At 49.4% G+C, this 21,362-nt stretch overlaps 1 protein-coding gene across 7 annotated transcripts in view; it reads right to left on the bottom strand.

Annotated features, from left to right (window-relative positions):
- UBN1 (ubinuclein 1) overlaps window positions 1–21,362 on the bottom strand; it is a 32,611-nt gene that overhangs the window by 5,992 nt on the left and 5,257 nt on the right. Inside the window, exons 7-18 of one of the 7 annotated variants that reach the window (XM_056503753.1) lie at window positions 20,333–20,768; window positions 17,244–17,314; window positions 15,254–15,383; window positions 14,994–15,112; window positions 14,426–14,548; window positions 13,445–13,588; window positions 10,621–10,671; window positions 9,497–9,539; window positions 7,966–9,186; window positions 6,278–6,530; window positions 5,892–5,981; window positions 47–3,015 (exon numbers count right to left, since the gene is read on the bottom strand). In XM_056503753.1, the coding sequence (XP_056359728.1) occupies window positions 2,963–3,015; window positions 5,892–5,981; window positions 6,278–6,530; window positions 7,966–9,186; window positions 9,497–9,539; window positions 10,621–10,671; window positions 13,445–13,588; window positions 14,426–14,548; window positions 14,994–15,112; window positions 15,254–15,383; window positions 17,244–17,314; window positions 20,333–20,768 (2,734 nt within the window). In that variant the 3' untranslated portion in view covers window positions 47–2,962. Of the gene's footprint in view, window positions 1–46; window positions 3,016–5,891; window positions 5,982–6,277; window positions 6,531–7,965; window positions 9,187–9,496; window positions 9,540–10,620; window positions 10,672–13,444; window positions 13,589–14,425; window positions 14,549–14,993; window positions 15,113–15,253; window positions 15,384–17,243; window positions 17,315–20,332; window positions 20,769–21,362 lie in introns of those variants that run through there. The other 6 variants (XM_056503754.1, XM_056503756.1, XM_056503755.1 and 3 more) reach the window with 6 other exon arrangements.

The following is a 21,362-nucleotide window of genomic DNA, read 5'->3' as shown; positions in this document are numbered from 1 at the left end:
AGAAGCTGCCATTTAGGAGTCAGAATTAAAACATTAAGATTATTCATTTTAGCTGTTGGCCCTTTTCCAAGGGGGAAATTGCTGGAACAGCATTGGAGCTGGGATTGAAATGCACTAAAGATAATAATTAGCAGCATTAGGTGGGAGTGAAGTGCACTAAAGAATGGGACTGACTGCAGGTGCAGATCAGTGGATTACACTGGGATGGCACCTGAGCCCATTCACTTCCTTTTTCCCCAATTTCAGCTAATACCCAAACCCCAGGGAGCTCTAATGTCCACAAAAGCAGCCATAAGCATTCCTTGCTCATCCCTCCTGGCTCACTATTTTACCTTTGTAAATGAAGGGAGCACTAGTGCTCTGAGCCCCACAAGTCCTTTCAGCAGAGGCCAATTCAAGCACCAGCAGGAGCACAGGGAATGAGAAGAAACATTCCTACCCCTGCAACAGCTGTAACACAGCTGCCATTCCCTCACCACATAGGAGACTTTAAAACAGTAATTCATTGCTCACTCCAGACACAGAGGAGCATCCAAGCTGCAACAGAAATTCTTGGAAACAAAGTCAGGGAACTAGAGGTAAGGAGATGGGGGGAAAAAAGCGTTTTGGAAAGTTTGAAACAATTTATTGAGTTGTTCTGTACAAGATTAACAGTTTTCATATCACCCCCACCATCTTCAGCAAGACAGTGCCAACACACATTAAAAAAAAAAATAGAATAGTAAACTGCAGCTTTTACACCCAAAAAGGAACTGCCATCCCCAGGTAAGTGCCATGGGAGCCTATCCCTCCCCATTCCATCCTGGAAGCGCTGCAAGATGCCTCACCAAGGCAGAGGTGCCAGCCTGGCTCCCCATCAGCTGCTCTGCCTGGGCCTGCCTTGCTGCCACTCTGCTCCACACCACTCACTCATTCATTATAGCATGTAAAGAAAAAAAATCCCACAGAACTTCCACCATATAAACATTTCCCTGAGGCAAGAGGCTTCGTTAAATTCCTAGAAGGAGGGCATTCTGCACACGGGGATCCCAGCAGAAGCGTTCAAGTGAGAGCAGAGAGAGGGAGGAGAACCAGCACCTCGAGTCACTGGCTGAGAGCCCCTGTCCTGCCAGGTGTCCCAAGCTTTCAGCTCCCAGGGGAAGGTGAAGGTGCCAAGCACCCCTCAGGATGAGGCCTTCAACAGGAACCACGTGGCATCCAGTGCTCAGAGTCCACCAGGAAATGCTGTGCTTTGTTTTACCCACACGAGTTCTGTCTTTGGCTCTTTTGCTACAACCTAGGTATTTTCTGTAAACAGACTTGAAATCTGAGCTGCATCCATTAATTTGAAATACAACCAACTCACTGATTTTGGGCAGTATCAGCTCCAATTGAAAACAGTCTTTTCTCAGATCTTAAAAACCAGAGGAAATTAAGCAGACATTTGCTGGTATCCTGGGGTCAGCATCCTTCCCCAAAGCTCAAGGAGGAAACTACAAGCTTTTCCTGGGAATACCAATAAATTCTATGTGGATCAGCACTGCCACTGCACAACTGGGACGTGGCTGTGGGGGCCTGAGAGGAGACAGACTGGGCAGAGCAGGAAACCAAACCTCAGCAAGTTCAGGTGGAGCCTCAGCCTGCCCTTAGCCTGACAGAGGGTGTGCAGGGGCAGTACTTAGGTCTAAAAACTATAAAAATGAACATGAAAAGACACCCCCCAATTGCAGATGGTCCCTGTTGCTGCAGCTGTGCTGAGCACATGATCCTGCTGCAGGTACCATTAAGGAGAGCAGTGCTTTTCTCTGGAATTCATCTGACAGGTCATGACCTTGGTTCATCTCACTCATTCCCTCTGCCCACCAAACTGATCCTTACAACCCTAGGAAAGAATGGCTTTAGGGGAGGGCCTGGAACCCGCCTGCACATACTGGGATGAGAACTGGTGCTCCTGCTGGATTTGGGACTGTGCTCAGTCACCAGGTCACCACTGAAGTCCAGACAGTGCAGCTTTTTTTTTTTTCTCTCTTTTTTTTTTTGTTTTTCCAATGTGCAACCATAAAAAGCTCTATTAAATAAACCAGAATACATTTTAAATACAGAATGATTAAAAAAGGGTTGAGGAGCACACAAAATAGGGCTGAAATGTGTGTCACTAGTCCATTCTTGCTCCACCATAAAAGGCACTGGAATTATGTCTCCCAATCCATGTGACATACTAAGAAGTGTCCCATTCAATCCAATGCATTCAATGGCAATGAGGATAAAACTGAGCAGGAAAAAAACATCCCTTTGGAGGGAAAAAATCCAAAACCTCAAAAGAAGTAGAATTCTAAAAGTCGATGATTGCATCTAAAAATGTCTTTAATCTCTAAAGAATCTTCCTTTTCCTCCAGAGGGGAACATTAGGTGGTTCCTCAGATTCACCACACAGGAAATGTTAAATCCTCCAATTAATTGTAGCACAGTTTTATAGTACAATTGGAAAGTTACTCAAATGTCTTCAAGAAAGCACTGGCAGTGCTAGAATTATCCAAGTAAATCCAAAGCAGAAGAAAGAAGCACCTTTCATACCCTCCACAGGGAAACCAAGGAGGTAACTGGACTTGGAGATACTTGGCAGCTACAGACACAGGTGGGTGGGAATCCACTGAGCCTCCCTGTGAGTTCCAGCTCCTGCCAGTGCCAGGGAATGCAGGAAGGGCAGCAGCAATAAAACAGTGCTACAAAAGGCTCCTCTCATCAGGGCATGGCTCAAGGTGGCCCCGTGTGTAGGGCTCAGCTCCAAAAGCCTCTGAGCAGATGCCCCAATGAGTTCCTCGGTGCAGTTCAGTCTCTCCAGTTATTGTAAAATAAAAAAGAAGTAGGAAAAAAAAAAAAAAAAGGAAAGAAAGAAATCAAAAGACACAGCTGGTATCCAAAGTCCATGACCTGTTCCTCTGGGTTTTATCCTATGGGTGCTGGGCTCCCCTCCTTGCAGGTGTCACAACTTGCGCTGCTGTGCATTGGACCCTTTGCCGTGGAGCTGAGAAGCATCTGAAAGAAAACAAAACCAGCTGGGAAGGGGCTCAGCACCAGCCCATGCAGGGTGGGCAGATGGGACAGCCAGGCCTCTGCACAGAGGGAAAGATCTACTCTTCCCTCCCAGCACCAAGGACTCAGGAAGGAGACACCTCTCCACTGGGAGCAGCCCAGCCTCTGAGGAAGGGACAAGGGAAGCACTGAGGGTCCCCTGTGGGCTCCCAGCAGAACCCCACAGCACAATTCCAGCTACCAGGGATCTCCTTAGCCTGTGTAGCCTTCTCTAAATCCACCCTGCCACATCTCCCCCTCCAGGAATCCCAAAATACATGGTGTAGTTGGAAGTAACCTGTTGTACATTTTTGCTGTTGTAATCATAGAATCAATCGAGGTTTTTTCCAAGACCACAGAGTCCAGCCTGTGACCCATTCCCAGCCCAGAGCACTGAGTGCCATGTCCAGGGATGGGGACTCCAAACCTCCCTGGGCAGCCCCTGCCAATGCCTAACCACCCTTTCCATGTAGAAACTCCTCCAGATGTCCAACCTAAACTTCCCCTGGCACAGCTTCAGGCTGTTTCCTCTTGCCCTGTCACTGGTTGTGTGGGAGAAGAGGCCAACCCCTCATCTACCAACTCCTTTCAGGTAGGGCTTTAGCTGTTTTATTAATTCTTTGATTAGGTGCTTTTTAAATGAAGGCTTTAGGTGTCCACTGATAGCAACAGGATCCATAGGAATCTCACCACTGATGGAACAGAAAGGAATAAATGCAGAGGAAAAGAGAAAATGCACTGAAGAGAGAAAAAGGAAGGAAGTTTAAGGAAGCAAAAGTTTTCCAGGAGCAATTAAAACTACTTCAGACTGTGATGAACAAATGGGAGTACTAAGACATGCAGCTAAGCAGCAGTGGCACCCAGCAGTGCAGCAGCAGCTTCTCCTGCAGGCCAAGAACAGTTCCTTGCATGCAAGAGCTCAGCCCAGCACATCCCATTTCCACACCATTTTCACATTCCCAGCCCCAGCACAAGGCACCTCCACCAGCAACAGCAGCACTGACCACACATAGGCAAGCACTGGATGGATGCTCATTGCTCAGAGGCTTTTGGATGAACATGGATATAAAAGCACTTTTATTTAAGGCACCAACATTCCCTTGCATTTGCAGCAACCTCCCGTGTTCAGACACAGCAATGCAGCTGTGGGCAGATGTTGGCACAGCCAAACACAGCCGTGCCACAAAACACAGGAATTCATTTTAAGGTTATGGGGGTCACTTCAACATCTACTGTGCTCTTCTACAAAACCCCAGAATTGGGAATGTTCCAGGAGATGGCAGCACCAGGCTCCATCTCCAATCTTTAAGTGAAAACACCAAGTGAGAAACAGGTCCCTGCTGAAGCTGTATCCGTGGTCAGTTTTCCTTCACTTATGGTTTTTTGCCTTCTGGTCCTACATCCTGCTGGAGTCCATCAAAAAATTCTTCTATTATAAGTCCTATAAACAACAGTGAAGTGATCACTCTGAATTTCCCCAACTAAAGGGCCAAAGAGCTGCTCCTCAGTGACATGGAATGTATTCCACAAGCCATGTTCAAAGTGCCATCCCTGATCTCATTCCAGAAGTGTGATTTACAAACAGAAAGGAAGGGTCTGCCACACCAGTGAGCACTGCTAGGACCTTCTCCAGCTCTACCACACCAGCATGGCACAGCCCATCTCACACTTCAGCAAACCCAACCAATTCTTTGCATTTTCACAAGTGCACAATGCACTATTCCTTCTTCAGCAAACAAGCACCGTGCTCAGCAGTCAAGGGCCTTTAATTCCATGGCTCCTCCAGGAAGCTACATGGTTATCCATGCACACAGCCATAGGACTTCTAAATCAGCCTCATTTAGCTCAGGAACACCATCCCAACAGGAGTGCCAGTAAGACAATGGCACTGAACTGCACCAAAGTGCTAAAGAACACACCTGAGAAAGCAGAAATAGGAGTTACTAGGGGAGTAAGCAGCTCCCTGAAGCAGGTAAGCATGATCTGCTGGCACTGAATTTCAATTTTCCTTACTTCTCTTCTTTGGAAAACTCTTGTTTTATGCATCACTTCTCCAGGCATTAAACTGGGGCAGGAACAGGCTTAACTGCCAAATCCTCACATTGTGAGCAGCAAGAGGAGCAATCTGCATTTACACTACAAACTTGTCATGAAGGAGATGCTGGCAATTAACTCAGTGCACAGACACAAGACAGTCTGGTCTGACACATTTTATGTAGGTCACCAGGAACAAAACTCCACAGAGCTGGAATATTCATTCCAGGGCAGTCCTGGCAGGCTGTGCACAAACAGGCACAGCTTTCATCATGGCAGGATAATTCTGAGTATCTCCAGGAACCAACATTTGCTGTAAGCACTGAGGACTCATCATTCCAGAAATCACAGAATCCCAGAATGGTTTGATTGGAAGGGACCTTAAAGCTCATCCCATCCCATTCCATCCCTGCCATGGGCAGGGATACCTTCCACCATCCCAGAATGCTCCAAGCCCCATCCATGGCCTTGGGCACTGCCAGGGATCCAGGGGCAGCCACAGCTGCTCTGGGCACCCTGTGCCAGGGCCTCACCTTCCTCACAGCCAAGAATTTTTTCCTAATCATGGAACGGTTTGGGTTGGAAGGGACATTAAAGCCCATCCTGTTCCACCCCGTGCCATGGGCAGGGACAGCTTCCACCAGCCCAGGCTGCTCCCAGTCCCTCACTCTGTACCTCAGAGAGGCTTTAGTGACAACCCAGAGCTGGAAACATGGACAACCCCTGTGGCTCCAGCCCTGAAGGAAGGATCTGCTGAGACAGAGGGAGACTCAAGAGAAGACAAACACAAGCATCTGACAAGTTACCTGGCAAACTCTGTGGTAAATGAGTGGGCAGGGCAGAGTGTGGGAGTGGCGCTGCATGGTGGGGGCTGGAGTGCAAACCAGCCAGAAGACCTAGAGAGAAAAACAAAGAGAGGAGAGGGAAAAAAGGAACAAATACACATCCAAGACAGAAATGAGCAGAGCTGCAGCAGTTAGCACAGGCTGGGGTCCAGTTATTGGCATTTCTAGGCCAGCTCTAGGGATTTGCCCAAGGTTCTCCAAATGCAACTGCTGGAGATACAAAAGCAGGGGCCAAAGCATGAAGCAACAGCCAGAGAGATGGGCTGGGGTGCATTGGGCCAGCCCAGCAGAGCACTGATGTGACAGCACAGGCACAAGAGACACACAGGGACCAGCAGGATACTCACTGTGCCCGAGGCCGTGGTGGAAAGTTCCCGGAGCAGGTCCCGTAACTATTGCATCCTTGGAAACTCCTGCTTTTGGGGAGGAGTCTGAACTGAAGGAGATGACATGGAGAGGGAAAGAATGAATAGGAGAGATAATACCTAATGGGGTGGAGCTCAGGGCAGCTGGCAGCTTTGGGTTGTTGGACTTGTAGGATGGAGCCAGTACACTTAAGGAGGAAGAACTCGTTAGCAGCACAGCTCCACTAGTTCCTTTCTGCAAAGCAATGGAAAAGGTCAGTCAGGAGAGGGAGAACCAAGCACAGCATCATTCACACTCACAGATCTGCAATACATGGAATGCTCGAGAATTCCCCCTTGGAGAAAGCACCCTCCCAGCCAGGGCCCAGGAGATGCCAACACTTGAGGCCATCTGCAGATGGACATTGGCAAGGCAGCTCTTTTGAATGTGGCCACACTGGATTAGCCTCCATGACTCCCTTGTTGTAGAATTGTGCCTCCATTAGGCAGAGAAAAAATTTCCATACTGCCTGTGAGTTCCAGGGGGTGTGCTTCCTTCTCACTTATGGCAGCACAGGAAAAGCTTCCACACTGTGAGTTCCAGGGGTGTGCTTCCTACTCACTTATGGCAGCACACACTGCTGACAACTCTAGGTACTGAGGTCTGACACCAAGGCACCCCAGCATGTTATTTAGGATCTGTCTCAAGGAGACAGGCACCACCTGGAAGTGCTTCCCAGCTCTCTATCTCAGGAACAGACAAGCTACATAAGCTCAGCAGTACATGCTTTCCAATTAAATACACTCCTTGTATTTCTCAGTTATTTCCATGGGGCACAAAGGAAGGCAGGGATGAGCAGCCAACAACAAATGAATGCAACATTAAGGATATATATATATATATAGTAGGAACTATTACTTTTTTGCTATAGATAAAAACCAAGCCCCTTATACCATGAAGTAATACAATATTGTAATAACACAAGTCTGTACTGACAAGCCAGAAGAGCTTCCTGAAATGTTCTATCCCAACAGATATTGGGAAAAATTCTTCATGGGATGGGTGATCAGGCCCTGGCACAGCTGCCCAGGGCAGTGGTGGAGTCCCCATCCCTGGGGGGATTTAAAAGCCATGTGGATGTGGCACTTGGGGACATGGGTTAGAGGTGGCCTTGGCAGTGCTGGGGGAATGGTTGGACTCCATGATCTTAGAGGGCTTTTCCAACCTGGATAATTCCATGGTTTATAATCATTTATTCTATGGGCCAGCCATGACAAAAAAGAGTAAATAATACTAAAATGACTTGGACTAATTTAAAGAAGGCTAAGATCTAATTAATAACAAATTCATCATTATAATTTTAGTTTATGCAATGAATTTTAACTCTTGTGATAAATTACCTTACTGCACTATCTCTTAATCCAGATGGGAGCCCTACTGTCCCCATAACTCGCAGAGCCAGGGCAGGACCATGACATAGCCTGGGCAAAAACTGTCCTTTGGAAGGCAGCACAGGATCCAGCTTAGTGGTTATTTAAGCTGAAAATGAAAGCTGGAATTCTGGAGGGCAAGCCCAGGGCAAAGGCCACAACTTCCTAGTCTAAAATCCAGTCAGTCATTCAAGAACTCCAGCAATGTTTTTGAAGTGCCCCCTTTAGGGCAGCGTGAGCTCCCAGCACAGCCCCCTTACCGGCACAGAGGTAGAGGCTGCGGTGCCGCTGACCACAGCTGGCTTTAGGGACGAGGTCAGCAGCTTGGCCACCCCCTGGGTGCCCCCACTGGAATCCCCATTGGAGCCCCCAGGAGGTGCCACCAGGGTGAGCTTCTGGGAAACAGGAGTTTTCTTCACCGAGGAGCTGGAGGCCGGGCGGGAGGCCGAGCCCGGGGAAGGGGCTGGAACACTGGGCAGCAAAGTCCCAGAGGAGCTGCCCTGGTTGGCAGAAGCTCCAGAGGAGGAGCTGCTGGAAGAAGCCCCATGCTTGGAGAGGGAGCCAGCGACAAAAGGTGATTTGTAGGATTGTCCTGAAGAGCCCGAGGCGCTCGAGTGCTTGCTGGCGTAGCTGAGAGATGAGGACAAGCCTTGGCTCTTGTGGGAGCTGCTGGAGTTTTGGGTGCTGCTGGGGGACGTGGAGGAATGGAAGCTCTGAGCTTTGGTTGATGACTTGACCTGCTGGAGGAGGGAGCGCTGGGGCAGAGGGGTGGAGGATTTGGGGCTCTGCAGTTTGACAAAGGGAGCTGGGGAGGTGAAGGGTTTCTGGAGCTGAGCACCAGGGTGGAACACCTTCACCTGAGAGCCCGGCACCGGCGCCGAGCCCGGGGGCCCGTGGCCTGGCCTGACCAGGCTGTGGTGCTTCTGTTTAGCCTGGTGGGCATCAGGAAGGATTTTGCTGGGGGAAGCTTGGCAGGAATGCTCTTTGTAGTTCGAGTTCTCTGACTTCTTGTCTTGAGAAGACTGGCCCAACGCCAGGGCCTGCTCAGCTAGGAAGTTTAGAGGAGACTGGAGAGAACCAGAGGAAGATGTAGGGGAAGGGTTGGGCTTTGGAAATGTCCTCTTCTCATCTGAGGATGTAAGAGTTGGGATCTTCTCTGGTGGAGCTTTTGGAGCTGCAGGAAGAGTAAAGTCAGGGCTCGCTGCTGCCCTGCTGTTCAGCACGGCCAGTTCCTTGGACACTGCTTCCAGGGAGGAGGTGGGGTTGTGAATCAAGTCCTCATCCAAGGAGTCATCCTTGAAGGTGGCAGGAGTGGCAGTGCTGCTGGCAGCTTGGGCTGTCCCGAGGGACAGGAGCTCCCTGGTCTGGGCACTGATGCCCAGGGCTCCTCCCTGGGACTCTGAGGACATTGCCAAGGTGCTGCTCGAGTGCAGGGAAGGGACAGACACCGACAGCTTCTTGTCTGGCTTGCAGGAAGAGTCCTGCAACAACAACACAGAAGGCACAGTCAGAAGAGACAGGGTTTACTGCTAAAAAGGGGAGGGAAGGTTCACAATTTGGGGATAAAAAGCAGGATACACATATTCTGTGCCTGTGAACCCCCACTTCCCTCCCAGCTGCCACTGCCATCACTTGTACCTGCTGTTCCAGTTGTTTTTTCCAAGCCAAATACTGAGCAGAGCCATTTCAGAGTAGCTGATGTACATATACAAAGCTCAAACACATGGCTCAGGATGGCAGTCACTTGACTTTTGCACATACCAACCATGAGAACCATAAAACAGAACTCACCTTTACTTTCACCTTAGTAGGAGCTATAACTTTCTTCTTCGCCCTGTTTGGAGGAAGACAAGAGAAGCATGGCTCAGTGAGTGCCCCCAGGGAAGGAGCCAGCTAGGGAGCACACCTGGCCCTGTTAGTGATGATCCACTGAGTCTTTGCAGGGAACAGAGGCAGCATCTTGAGTTGCTAGGATTCAAAACCACATGACATTTGTTTGCTGCTCTTGGAAGCCCCAACTCCTACACAGGAAGCAGATTAAGAGTGGAGCAGAGTCTTGGAATGGCAGCAGAGCAGTGAAACACTCACACACACACACACACACACAACCACACACACCCTGCATCAGCTGCAGGACCCCACTGCTGCCCTCCTACAGCAACAGCCAGAGAGAAACTGGCACAGAGACTGTTCTGCAGAAGTTACACCCTTTTTTGGGTTCCCAGAAGCCAAGGATGGAAAAGCATCTGCCAAACTCCCAGAGAATAGATCTGGTCAGGTGCAATCTCTGGTACAAGACATCCCTGAGCTGCTGAGTGTGTGGCTGAGGGAAGGATGACTTACACCCTATCACACTTCCCCTCACTCATCCAGTGCCAAGAACAGGACTGTCTGCCAAACTGACACCAGCCTAAATCCATGTCCTCATCTATTATCAGCCACCAGCAAGATCCAAGAGACCCTTTGGACTAAAGCCCCTGCCCAGCTGGATTCTGATGGCTCTTGGTTTGCCACCCACCAGCCTGCTGCACTCACCTTCACTAGTCTGAGCTCACTGTGACCCTCCTGGAACCAGGCAACAAGAAAGAGGGAATCCAGCAACGACCAACTGAACAGGCTGCAGTAATCACACTCCACTTTACCTCCCTGAGCCTCCCAGGCCCAGCACAGAGGCCTGACTCCAGGCTGTTGAACCAGAGACTTTAAAGTTCTTATTTTTGAGCTTTCTGAAGGCTAAAGCACCTCAGGAAAGTGTTGGGAGATGTCCCACACAAACAGCTGCTCTGCCTAGACCTCCCCAAAGGAAGCAGCATGTGGGGGGAGCCAAGCAAGCTCAGGTGCTGCTGCATGACCCCCCAGGCCCCAGGGAATGGAGAGCACCAGTTTTCACTCCAAAGGAATGCTGTGATACTCACAGGACTGATGTGAGGTGTCCATGTACACGCCTGCTCTCCTTAAACAGTGTCCTAAGAAGGGAAGAGAGCAATGAGAAGTGATATCCAGCAAGACCCAGTAGAGCAGCTGGGATCACTGGAGACAGAGCTGCACAGTACAGCAGGGGACTTGGTGAAGCTGAAATCACAGAGAGCAAAGCAATATGCTGCCCTTTTCCAGGAAGATTGTCCTGAGCTGCCCCACACAATTCTCTCTCTGGGGAGCAATGCCTGGAGGCACTGGAAAGGCCATGAAGGCTGTGGTTGGACAATGCCTAAGGAAAAAGCTCTGCCAGCTTAAAAGCCAACTGCAGAGGCAGGATCATCACTCAAGGCTTCCTGCTGCCAGAGATCAGCCAAGAGCTCTTCAGCTTCCAGGGAGAAAGTTCCCTTCCCGTGCCTCTCACACAGCAATGAAGGAGAGAAGGGTCTGTGCTGCCTTTGTGTCCCCAGCCAAGAGCTGAGGTGACTCTGTCCATCACAGCCCTTTCTGGAAGGACTGACTGAGCACAACCAATAGACTGAGCTTCATCCAAAGCCCTGCACTGCTGAGACTAAACCAGAGTCTCCCACAAACACTCTCTGACCCAAACCACTGCTGCCACTCAGCTGCCCTCTTACATGTCAGGGAGGAGTTACAAACTTCAGTACTGGCACATGGAATGTGCTAGAATTCCAGAATTCCTGGATGGTATCAACAGACTTTTGCCATCACTTGTCTCCTAAAAAGCAAGCTCATGTTAACCTAACATTCTGTTAATCATCTCTTAGTGTTAATGGAGGAAACAGACTCATTGCAGGGCCTCTCTAACTCATCCATGAAATTGCTGCTCTGTCCACCTTCAAGCTCCTCTTACAGATGAACTTCTGAGATCATGATGACAGTGAATCAAGCTGACTTATCCATAAAATTGTTGCAATTTTCCTGAAGCCACCAATCCCTCCCCGTGGTTTTCACTCTACTTGTGCCTTTAAACCACCAAGTCAGACAATACCTTGAGTTGGATGGGATCCAGAAACATCAAAACCAACCCCCAAGTTCCAGCAGGAGAAGCCATTGTCCTTGGGCCATTGGAAAGCTACCAGGAAATTACTTACTGTACTTAATTCCACTGTAAGTGCCTCTTACAGTGAGTCTTGGGTGAACACCTGAGTGTCCAACAACAGTTCCACCATCAAACTTGAAGATTTTAATTTCCTTTCCGTCAAAGAAAAGTTTTAAAATCTTGGCCAGCTGAGCCCCTCAGGCTGGGTATATCTTCATTAACTAAGCAGGAATCTTCCTCCACCTCTTAAGGCATCTTTCAGCTCCTGCACCATCACACTACAACCACACTCAGCACTGAGCTTCCTGTGCACATGCAGCTGCAACAAACAGCCACAGACTTTTCCAAGTGGATCTATGATATGCCACTTATTGCTCTTAGGAACTGCTGCCTACATCTTCCTTTATCCCCCAACACCCAGAAAGCAAATTCAGCAGAGAAGACAGCACTGCCCAGCTCGTGAAATGCAAAGAGACAGATCAAGGAACAGCCTGGGTTGGAAGGAACCTGAAAGACTCCAGAAGTAAGACTGCAGAGTTCTTTAAAAGTACTGAGCAAAACAAAAAAGGCCAGAAGGTGATGGGAGTCCCAGCAGAGGGACTCTGGCATTTGTGTGGCTCTCTGCCACTGCCAGCTCAAGGCAGGGTTGATGGAGTGTGGGAAAGAGCAGGAAACAGCAGTGAGGGTAGAGAAACCACACCAAATCCTACTGCCTCTAATAAGCCTCTAAAACTTTTCTACTTTGCCTTCTTTTGGGAATACACCAGAGAAGACTTCCCAAAGTGTCTGAAAAATGTATCCTTTGTGATTCTAATGTGATCTTTTGTAATACAGAGCCAAGGAAGCACAGACTGGTCTGTGGGCTTGACCTCAGTGCCAGCTCTACCTGCCAGTGGCACCTGTCTGCCATCAACACAGCACCAAGGCTACTCAGCACTGCCATTTCCAGTCCTGGCTGCACTCAGGGATTTTGTGAAAAGGGACAGAGGGAGAGGGGAGGATATGCTGGAGGGCAGGGCTGACATTCACAGGGCCCTTCCCAGGCTGGAGAAAGGGACCAACACAAACCTAGTGAAGCTCAGTGAAATCCAGCACCAAGTCCTGCAGCTGGGATGGAACAACCCAGGGCAGCAGCCCTGCAGGAAAGGGCCTGGGGGTCCTGGGGGGCAAGCTGAAGGGAAGCCACTGCTGCAAAGGTGTCCTTTGAGAGCAAACTATCCCCTGCTCAGCACCTGGCAGGACACAACTGGACACAGATCCAGTTCCAGGGTCCCCACAATACAAGAGAGATGCAACAAACCGGAGACATCCTGAGGAACAGGGACACATGACAGCCAAGGAGAGGTGGAGGGAACTGGGTTTGCTCAGCCTGGAAAAGGAGAAGACCCAGGAGGAATCTAATGGTAGTTTTCCACTACCTAAAGAGTGGTGGGGATAGGAACAAGATGGAGCCGGACCTTTCTCAAAGGTGCACAGCAAAAAACAAAAGCAGGGAATATTCAGTTCAGTGCAGCAAGGGGAATTCTTATTGGAAACAAAGAGAAAAGATTTCATGAAGAGTGATCAGGTATCAGAACAGGATATCAGGGTATCAGCCCAGAGATGCTGTGATAATCTCTATTCTTGCAAATTTCCAAAATTCCACACGCCAAAGCCCTGAGCACTCTGATCTAACTCTGAAGCCAGCCATTCCCTGAGCAAGGGAGGACTAATGACCTTCCCAGGTCCTTGGGACAAGGAATCCCTTGAGTCTTGCTCACCTGGCCTGCATCCAGCCTTTTGGCCAAAGGTGCTTCACCTCTCCTTCTAGGAAGGTCTTCACATAATCCTCTAGAGACTGAGCCTTATTCTTGTCAAGGTCATAACCATCCAACTTAATCTTCACCAAGTGGCAAAGCAGCTCCCTGAGGAACAGGAAGATTTTAGATACAGTTATGCAGATTGACCTTTCCCACTTGGAGATCATTCTCTTTATCCAGGCTGGATAAATACACCAAGACACATCTGGCTCTTGCTAACATAACCCTGCACTGCCTCCTCAGGAAAGAAGGGAAAGGCACATTCCTTGCTCTGTGTGCACACACATGGATGCACCAGGGAGAAAAGTCTTGTTAGCCCTTCCCAGTGTAATCTCCTGAAACAGCTGAGGTAGCAAACCAGTGCCAGAGCCACAGGCACCAGTAACAACCACAGAACTGAACCTCTCAACAAGGAGAAGGCAGGAAGTAAAGCTGGCTATATCCTACATGGATCAGCAGCACAAATCTACTTGCTCCAGAATAAGAAGAAAAAGATATCAGGACTGACTTTCTTTTTACCCTTTGTCACTCTCCCCTGCTCTCAGCACTCCCTTCTCTGTCAGCTCCCCGAGTGCCACGGGCAGCAACACCCAACAGCTTCAACAACCAGAGCCTGGGCATGTCAAGAGTCTGGGCTGTAGGATGTGTCAGCAATTCAGCTGAATCTCTTCTGCTCCCAAAGATCTGACTCTCTCTTTTGGACTCTGCACAGAGGCTTCTCAGCACCTCTCTCAGGGCCAGCCTGGGTCTGAAATCAGTTTCAGGGTGAGATGTAACAAATGCAGTAGTGGCAGCACCATGTGCCATGAACCTCCAAGCTGACTGTTCCTACAGGAGATCAGCACTGCTCTGTAAACAAGACACAGACACCAAAATGCTCCACTGCCAACTGCAAAGAGTAAGATAGGTCATGAGTTTGCTTAATATCTGAGTTATTCAAACCTGATTTCATCATTCCACTGGAATTTCTTCCGTGGGCCCGCGACGCGCTTCCCTCCCTTTTCTTCATCCTCATCATCATCAGAACAAACTCGCTGTTCTTTGTCCTTTTCCTCTTCCAGCATCCTAAAATGGAGACAGACAATGTGGTAGTGATTGTCCTGCAGGTTCAAGGGGAGGATTAAGTATCTCTGAATGGCACTGGACAGAGGTCTCAATATCAGCAATCTCTGGCTTAGGATGCAAGCTGAGCTATGGGCTCAAGGCTAAGAAACCTCCCAATATTTTGTAATAGAGATGATGGGACTAATCCAACCTGATGTTCCCAGGCTGCCATGTTCCTAAGGACATGCCTGTACATGCAAAACCCTTCAGCCAAGCTCTGGTCCTATCAGTGCTGCTGCAGCTGGTATCACCAGCAGCAAAAAGAACACACACAGCTTAATTAGGCCAATCAATGCCCATCAGCAAATTTAGCCTACAGAACACAAAGAGGTGGCAAACCTTGAGAGCAGCCTCCAGGCCTGCTGGGAAAAGCTACAGATGGGGAATGAGGAATCCAGGAGCTTACTTGGCAAACTTGGCCTGAGTATGTGCTTGGCATTCCTCCTGGTACTTGGCCACCTGCTCTGGCATGGCCCTTCCAATGGCTTCCTTCAGCTTCTGCAGAGGCTCCTTCAGTCGGCCACCCTGCAGCGAGCACAGAACAGCCTGCAGCTCCACATGGCTGGGACACTGAAATCCAGCCAGTTCCACCCCCACCCCCAGGCCAGGGCACAGCCTGTTTGGGACAGCAGCCACACACAGGCCTGTGCTGGCCACTTGCCTCACCTGCTCGTAGAGGTAGAGCCTGCGGGCTCTCTTCAGCAGGGTGTCCTTGCTGCAGGGGAAGAAGGCGGCCAGGTGAGCGTAGACCCCCGAGCGCACCTGGCTGCTCAGCTCCCGCGTCTGCAGCTCGATGCTGCGGGGAAAGCACAGCGTTACAGACCCTCAGCAGCAGGGCTGAGGGCAGCTGCAGGCAGGGACACAGCCACAAAGGACAAGGCAAGCTGCCTTTGCATTCTACAATCAACAGATTTTATCCCAAGCTGTGCTTTGAATCTGCTCTGGGAGTAGCTGGAGAAGGAACAAGTGCAAGTCAGCAGTCTCATCTGGCAGCTGCACGCAGGAGGATCAGGCAATGGAATGAGAAGTGCACACTGGTTATGTCAGAGGTTGTGGCAGTGGAATTCAGGACAATACAAAATCAAACTTTATCCCTTGGGTTTCAACTTCTAAATGAGTAGATGAGAGAGATCAGTGTGTGCCAAACCCATCTATATGCTTAAACAGAAATTAGGGGACTGGGCCACCTTTGGTGTCAGAAAATGCAAAAAAAGCCAAGTGATTAATCATCACCATCATCAGTCACAGAATGCTTTGAATTGGAAGGGACCTTAAAGCCCATTTTGTTCCATCCTCTGCCATGGGTAGGGACACTTCCACTGTCCCAGGCTGTTCCAAGCTCTGTCCAGCCTGGCCTTGGACACTGCCAGGGATCCAGGGGCAGCCACAGCTGCTCTGGGCACCCTGTGCCAGGGCCTGCCCACCCTCCCAGGGAACAATTCCTTCCCAATATCCCATCCAGCCCTGCCCTCTGGCAGTGGAAGCCATTCCCTGTGTCCTGTCCCTCCATCCCTTGTCCCCAGTCCCTCTGCAGCTCTCCTGGAGCCCCTTTAGGCCCTGGAAGGGGCTCTGAGTGTCCCTGGAGCCTTCTCTTCTCCAGGTGAGCACCCCCAGCTCTCCCAGCCTGGCTCCAGAGGGGCTCCAGCCCTTGGAGCATCTCCCTGGCTCCCCTGGACTCTCTCCAGCAGCTCCAGCTCCTTGCTGTGCTGGGCCCCAGGGCTGGGGCAGCTCTGCAGGTGGGGTCTCACCTGATGGGCAGAATCCCCTCCTTCCCTTCTGCCCATGATGGGGGCTCAGTCCAGCACAGAGGGGGAGCATGTCCAGCCTCTCACCCACCAACATCCCACATTCTTCTCCCCATCTATATTCACATCTAGGGTTGCTCTGATACAAATTGTACAGCAAAATTCTACAAATCAGTCTAAACCTCCTCTGAACGAGGCTGAAGTGATGAGTCTGACATCAGACAAGGACTGTTTGTACAGCCAGCACTGGAATGCTGGAAGGTGGTAATCAGCCCTGGAAATGAGAGGGAAACAGAGTCCCAAACCTCCCCTTGGCACTTCCCTGCAAGTGCCTGGATAAACCTTAATGAAATTAAAGCCTGGGTGTCAGTGTTATTGCACTGATCACAAAGCCCTGTGCATTCATCTGCCCTCTCCAGGCTCTGGAAGAAGAATGAAGCCATTATCTGCAGCTGCCTGAGCAACACTGGCACTCTGTAATTTGGGGCCTCAAAACACAGAGCAGGAATGGAATTCCTCCAGTTTTCCCAGAGAACCAGTTGAACACAGCAGCCTTATCCCAGTTATAAACAATTCTACATAACATGTAGGTTAAGTAGCAAAAACATGCCTGACATCTCTCACAGGGACAGATTTACTGGTATCAAGCTAAACTCACAGATCAAGTGACCAAATTTAGGCACATAAATATCAGACAGCATCTTGGAACAGGAGGCCTGGATATATCCCCTCCAGCATTCTCCTACCTCATCATATTTCAACTGAAAACCATTTCTAAGAGACCTCCATGTTATTCTGAAAGACCTATACAAGGACAACCCTGCAATTCCTGCTGAACCTGCTCCTGAATTTATCAAAAATGCTCTGCCTAATGCTCTCCTTTCCCACACCTCTCTGCTGGCAGCACTTACTCCAGTATGATGTTGTTGATGTCCTGAGTGAAGAATCTCTGTCTGCCTTCTCCCTCAGCAGCTCTGGCAGCCTGGAAGTCAGGAAAAAACACAAATCACCAGCAGTTCACAGCTGGCACAAGCAACCAAGAGTCTTTGAAACCACCACAGAACTACTGCAAAACAAGGCACAGTTTTATTACATCAACTCTGTCACAGCAGAAGTGAGGTGGTGTCCTGTCCTCTCACACCTCCCCAGTTCAAGTGCAACCTCCCTGAGCTGGTAACACCAGGCCCTGCACACCTGGTGACCTTCCCAGTCTGCATTCTCCTCTCCAGATGCACTGGAGTTACCACTCTGGAGTGAAGATTCCTCTGTTTCATGGGACAAAGGAGGTGGCTTGGTGGCTTCTTTGGCAAACTTGCCATGCAGATAACAACAGCTTCAGGATATGGTTTTAACTTCTCAGTAGAATAAGGAATATGAGCACAGAGCTTGTCCCTGGACCAGGAAAACTCATCCTAATCACATCTGAGGAAGGCTGAGACTTATCACCAGGTTTTCCAGACCAACTGGAAACTAAGCCAAGAATCCAACAGAGAAGAGTCACAGCCACAGGGGATTTTATTACCAGTCAACACCATGGAAGCAAAAAAAAGTCCTGTTCAGGAAGCTTCCTGAGCTATGACTGCAGCTCACAAAACGCTGCCCAAAAACATCACACCCATGAAAAATATGTCCAGCAGGAAAACAATTCCAAGAGATCAATGAGATAGTAGCAAATTGCCAAGAGTTTTCAGTTTTTTCTGAGTGGGGATATAAACAAAACTGGGAATTGGCATAAGACACCACAATGAGTAAGTGATTCCTTGCTCTGGAAAGGAGACCAGGAGAGGATTTTGAAATCCCATTATTTACCTCTCCAAAGTTGAGGCAGGCAAGCAATTAATTTATAGCCAGAGGGTGAACATTCCTCCCTGCCAGCAGCAGGTGGTATCAAAGGAGAAGGCTCAATGCTAAGGAGAATCCTCAACAGGAAAAGTATTTAGGAAGGAGAGGGTTAAAGTCAAAGCAGTTCAAGTAGAAGAGGAAATGCCTGGAGGCTCCATTTAAATCAGGAGATGCTCCCACCTCTGGGATGAAGAGACTTGGCTCTCAGCACCTCTTCATTCCCACCTGAGTTCATGTCCCAAAGTCCTAACTGAGCCACAGGTTTCAGTTTGTTTCTTTTCTTAACATCCACAAGCCAGCAACAAGAGAACCTTGTTTTTCACAGGAGCAAGAAAATCTAAGCAGGAAAATCAGTGGGGACTCTGCTATTAAACTGTTTCACAGCACCATAACAATTAACCTGATATCATAGAAGTTCCAAGATAGTCTCCTTTAACTCAGAGAGAGTCAGAAACAGCTATTTTGGTTCTTTCTGAAACAGAAACATCCACCAAGAGCCCATTATCTTTATCAGCTGTGGCAATATTTGCTTCAGTTCCTCCTTCCCTCCCATCTGCTCACCCCCCTGCACAACTCAGCAGAACAGTTCTCTAAGAGCAGCTTATCTCTAATAACAGGAGTTACTCAGCATCTCCTACTTAAGAGGTGCTCTAAACTGAAGTGCCCCAGGAGGCAGAGCCACCACACAGCTCCAAGGACATGTTTATGACTTAAAATCAATGTTTAAAACCACACCAGCAGCAGGAACAAAACCTCCCTGCACTTGCTGACACAGGGCTGAAAGCACACTTTGACATGCCAAGAAGGGATCCCTGACCAGCACCCAATGCTCTCCTTCTCCAAAACAGACTGGAGCTTCTCAAAGCACACCACATTTTGGAGAAGATGGGTGAGTCCCCCAGTAGTCCAGCTGCAGGAGGAGCTGGATCACACAGGATCATCCTTCTAGACATTAATATATTCCACTCCCTAAACAATATCCCAACAACGAGATGCTAAAAGTGGCAAAAGGATTCAAATTGCCAAACTGCTGCAGTACCAGTGGTACCCAAGCTTCTGCAAAGGATCTGCCTGTGACATGGAAATGGTTCTAGCAAATCCTCAAGCCCCACCTACAGGGCTTTCCAGGCCTTCTCCCAGTGCAGAACAGTGGAAATGCTTTCCAGCTGCACCCTCTTATTTTCTCACTGTCCTGATCAGCACAGCACATTAAAAATATTATGGTGGAATTTGTCCCTGTCATGGTTTAACCCCAGCCTGCAACTCAGCCCCACTCAGTTGCTTGCTCCCTCATCCAGGTGGGATAGGGCAGGAAATCACAAGGGTAAAAGTGAGAAAACTCATGGGCTGAGATAAGGCAGTGTAACAGGGAAAGCAAAAGCCATCCAAGCAAAGCAAAGCAAAACAAGGAATTCATTCTCCACTTCCCATGGACAGACAGGTGCTCAGCCATCCCCAGGACAGCAGGGCTCCATCATATGTAACATGTTCCTTGGGAAAACAAATGTCATCAAAAATGTCATCACTCCAAACATCCCCTTCTTCCTTCTTCTTCCCCCAGCTTTATATGCTGAGCATGGTCTGGGATATTCCTGTTGGGATCAGCTGTCCTGGCTGTGTCCCCTCCCAGCTCCTCATACCCCCCCAGGTCCCTTCCTGGCACTGTGGGGTGAGTAGTAGCAAAGGCCTTGGCACTGGGTGAGCACCCCCTGCTCAGCAATAACAAACACACCCCTGGGTTATCAGCTCTCTTTACAGCACAATTCAAAACAGCCCCAAAACAGCCACTGTGGGGAAAACTGCCTCTATCCCAGTCCAAACCAGCCCTCCAGCCAGAACATTTTAGTTCATTCATATCAAACTGACTGTGGAAATTACTTCCTGCATCAGGTGCATACTTTGCCAAGAGGGGTAAAGAAGGAATCCTGATCAGGTGTGATCTCCAGTGTTACATCCAGTAGCCAACAAGGTCCAGCACTTGGACATTCTTGACATTTGTGCCTTCAAGGAAATGACTTAGAGGAAAGCAGGTGACACAAGCTGTGATCCCAGTGAATGTGAGAAACTGGAATGTGCTCTGTCCCTGGGTGCTGCCACCCACACCCAGCAGAGCTGAACCCCTGCAGCACCCAGAGCCCACTGCCCAGGAGTGCTGTACCTGAGCCAGCTCCTTGATGCGTTTCTCCAGGGGGGCTGGCAGCCCCTCGGGGAGGGATGGTGGCTGCCTGAACTCCTGCTCCAGGCCCGTGCCAGGGTCACTGCCATCCTCCCCCTCGGGGCAGGGACTGCCCTCCGGGGACTCGCTCAGCAGCCGCTCCAGGTCCAGCTCACTCAGCGAGTCCATGGCTGTGGCTGCCTGCAGCAGGTCACTGTCACTGGCGTGGCCAAAGAGAGACAGCAGAGGGTCAGCCATGGCCTCTGCCTCCCTTGGGGCTGCAGGGTCTGCTGGGGAAGGAGCCACCACTTTCTGCTCTTCATCCTTTTTCTTCTGAGCATCCTTCTCCTTCTGAAACTTCTTCAGCATCTCCTTGACGCTGAGAGCTCCAGAGTATTTCTTCTTCTTCTTCTCTTTACTTGCATTTAATGCTGTGAAGCTGCAAACAAAGCATAGAGGGGGAAAGGGAACTGAATACAAGATCAAGGAGCACAGAGGGTCCCTTCCCTCCCCAGTTCACTTCAGGCACAATTCCCTAGAAAGTCTTAGCCCCTTAACCAATTACACCAGAAAAAGTATTCTACAGCTTCTAAGTCTTAAGGTTCTGGCTGCTCATCTCTGTTCAGAGAAGGCTGTCTTGACTCACTGCAGAGAGGTGCTGGGGCCTAAACCACCTCCACAAAGCTCTGCTTTCACTTAGCTACATGATATTATTGTTATTCCAGCAAGAGTGGTTGGAAAATGCACAATTAGTACAGAGGAACTGAGGCAGGACAGAGTTAGTGTGAAGCTTTCTGCTATGTTAATACCAGGAGAGCAAATTCCTTTCTTTGCTCACTTTGAAAGAATCTCACACTGATGATACCATGCCATACACATGGGTTGCTGTTGCTCAAAAGCAGATCCATGCAGGAAAAGATAAATTACAAAGGATAGTTAAAAGGAAGGAGGAAAAAACTTGGGAAATGAGTGAAAAGCAACAGATATAGATACTGAAAGGCCAAAGCAAAGACAGAGCTACAGCACAAGATGA

The sequence above is a fragment of the Oenanthe melanoleuca genome, chromosome 14 (assembly GCF_029582105.1).
Source record: "Oenanthe melanoleuca isolate GR-GAL-2019-014 chromosome 14, OMel1.0, whole genome shotgun sequence".
NCBI classification, from domain to species: Eukaryota; Metazoa; Chordata; class Aves; order Passeriformes; family Muscicapidae; genus Oenanthe; species Oenanthe melanoleuca.
Note: the sequence above shows the minus strand (reverse complement) of the source record. Positions and strands in the feature narration are given on the sequence as shown.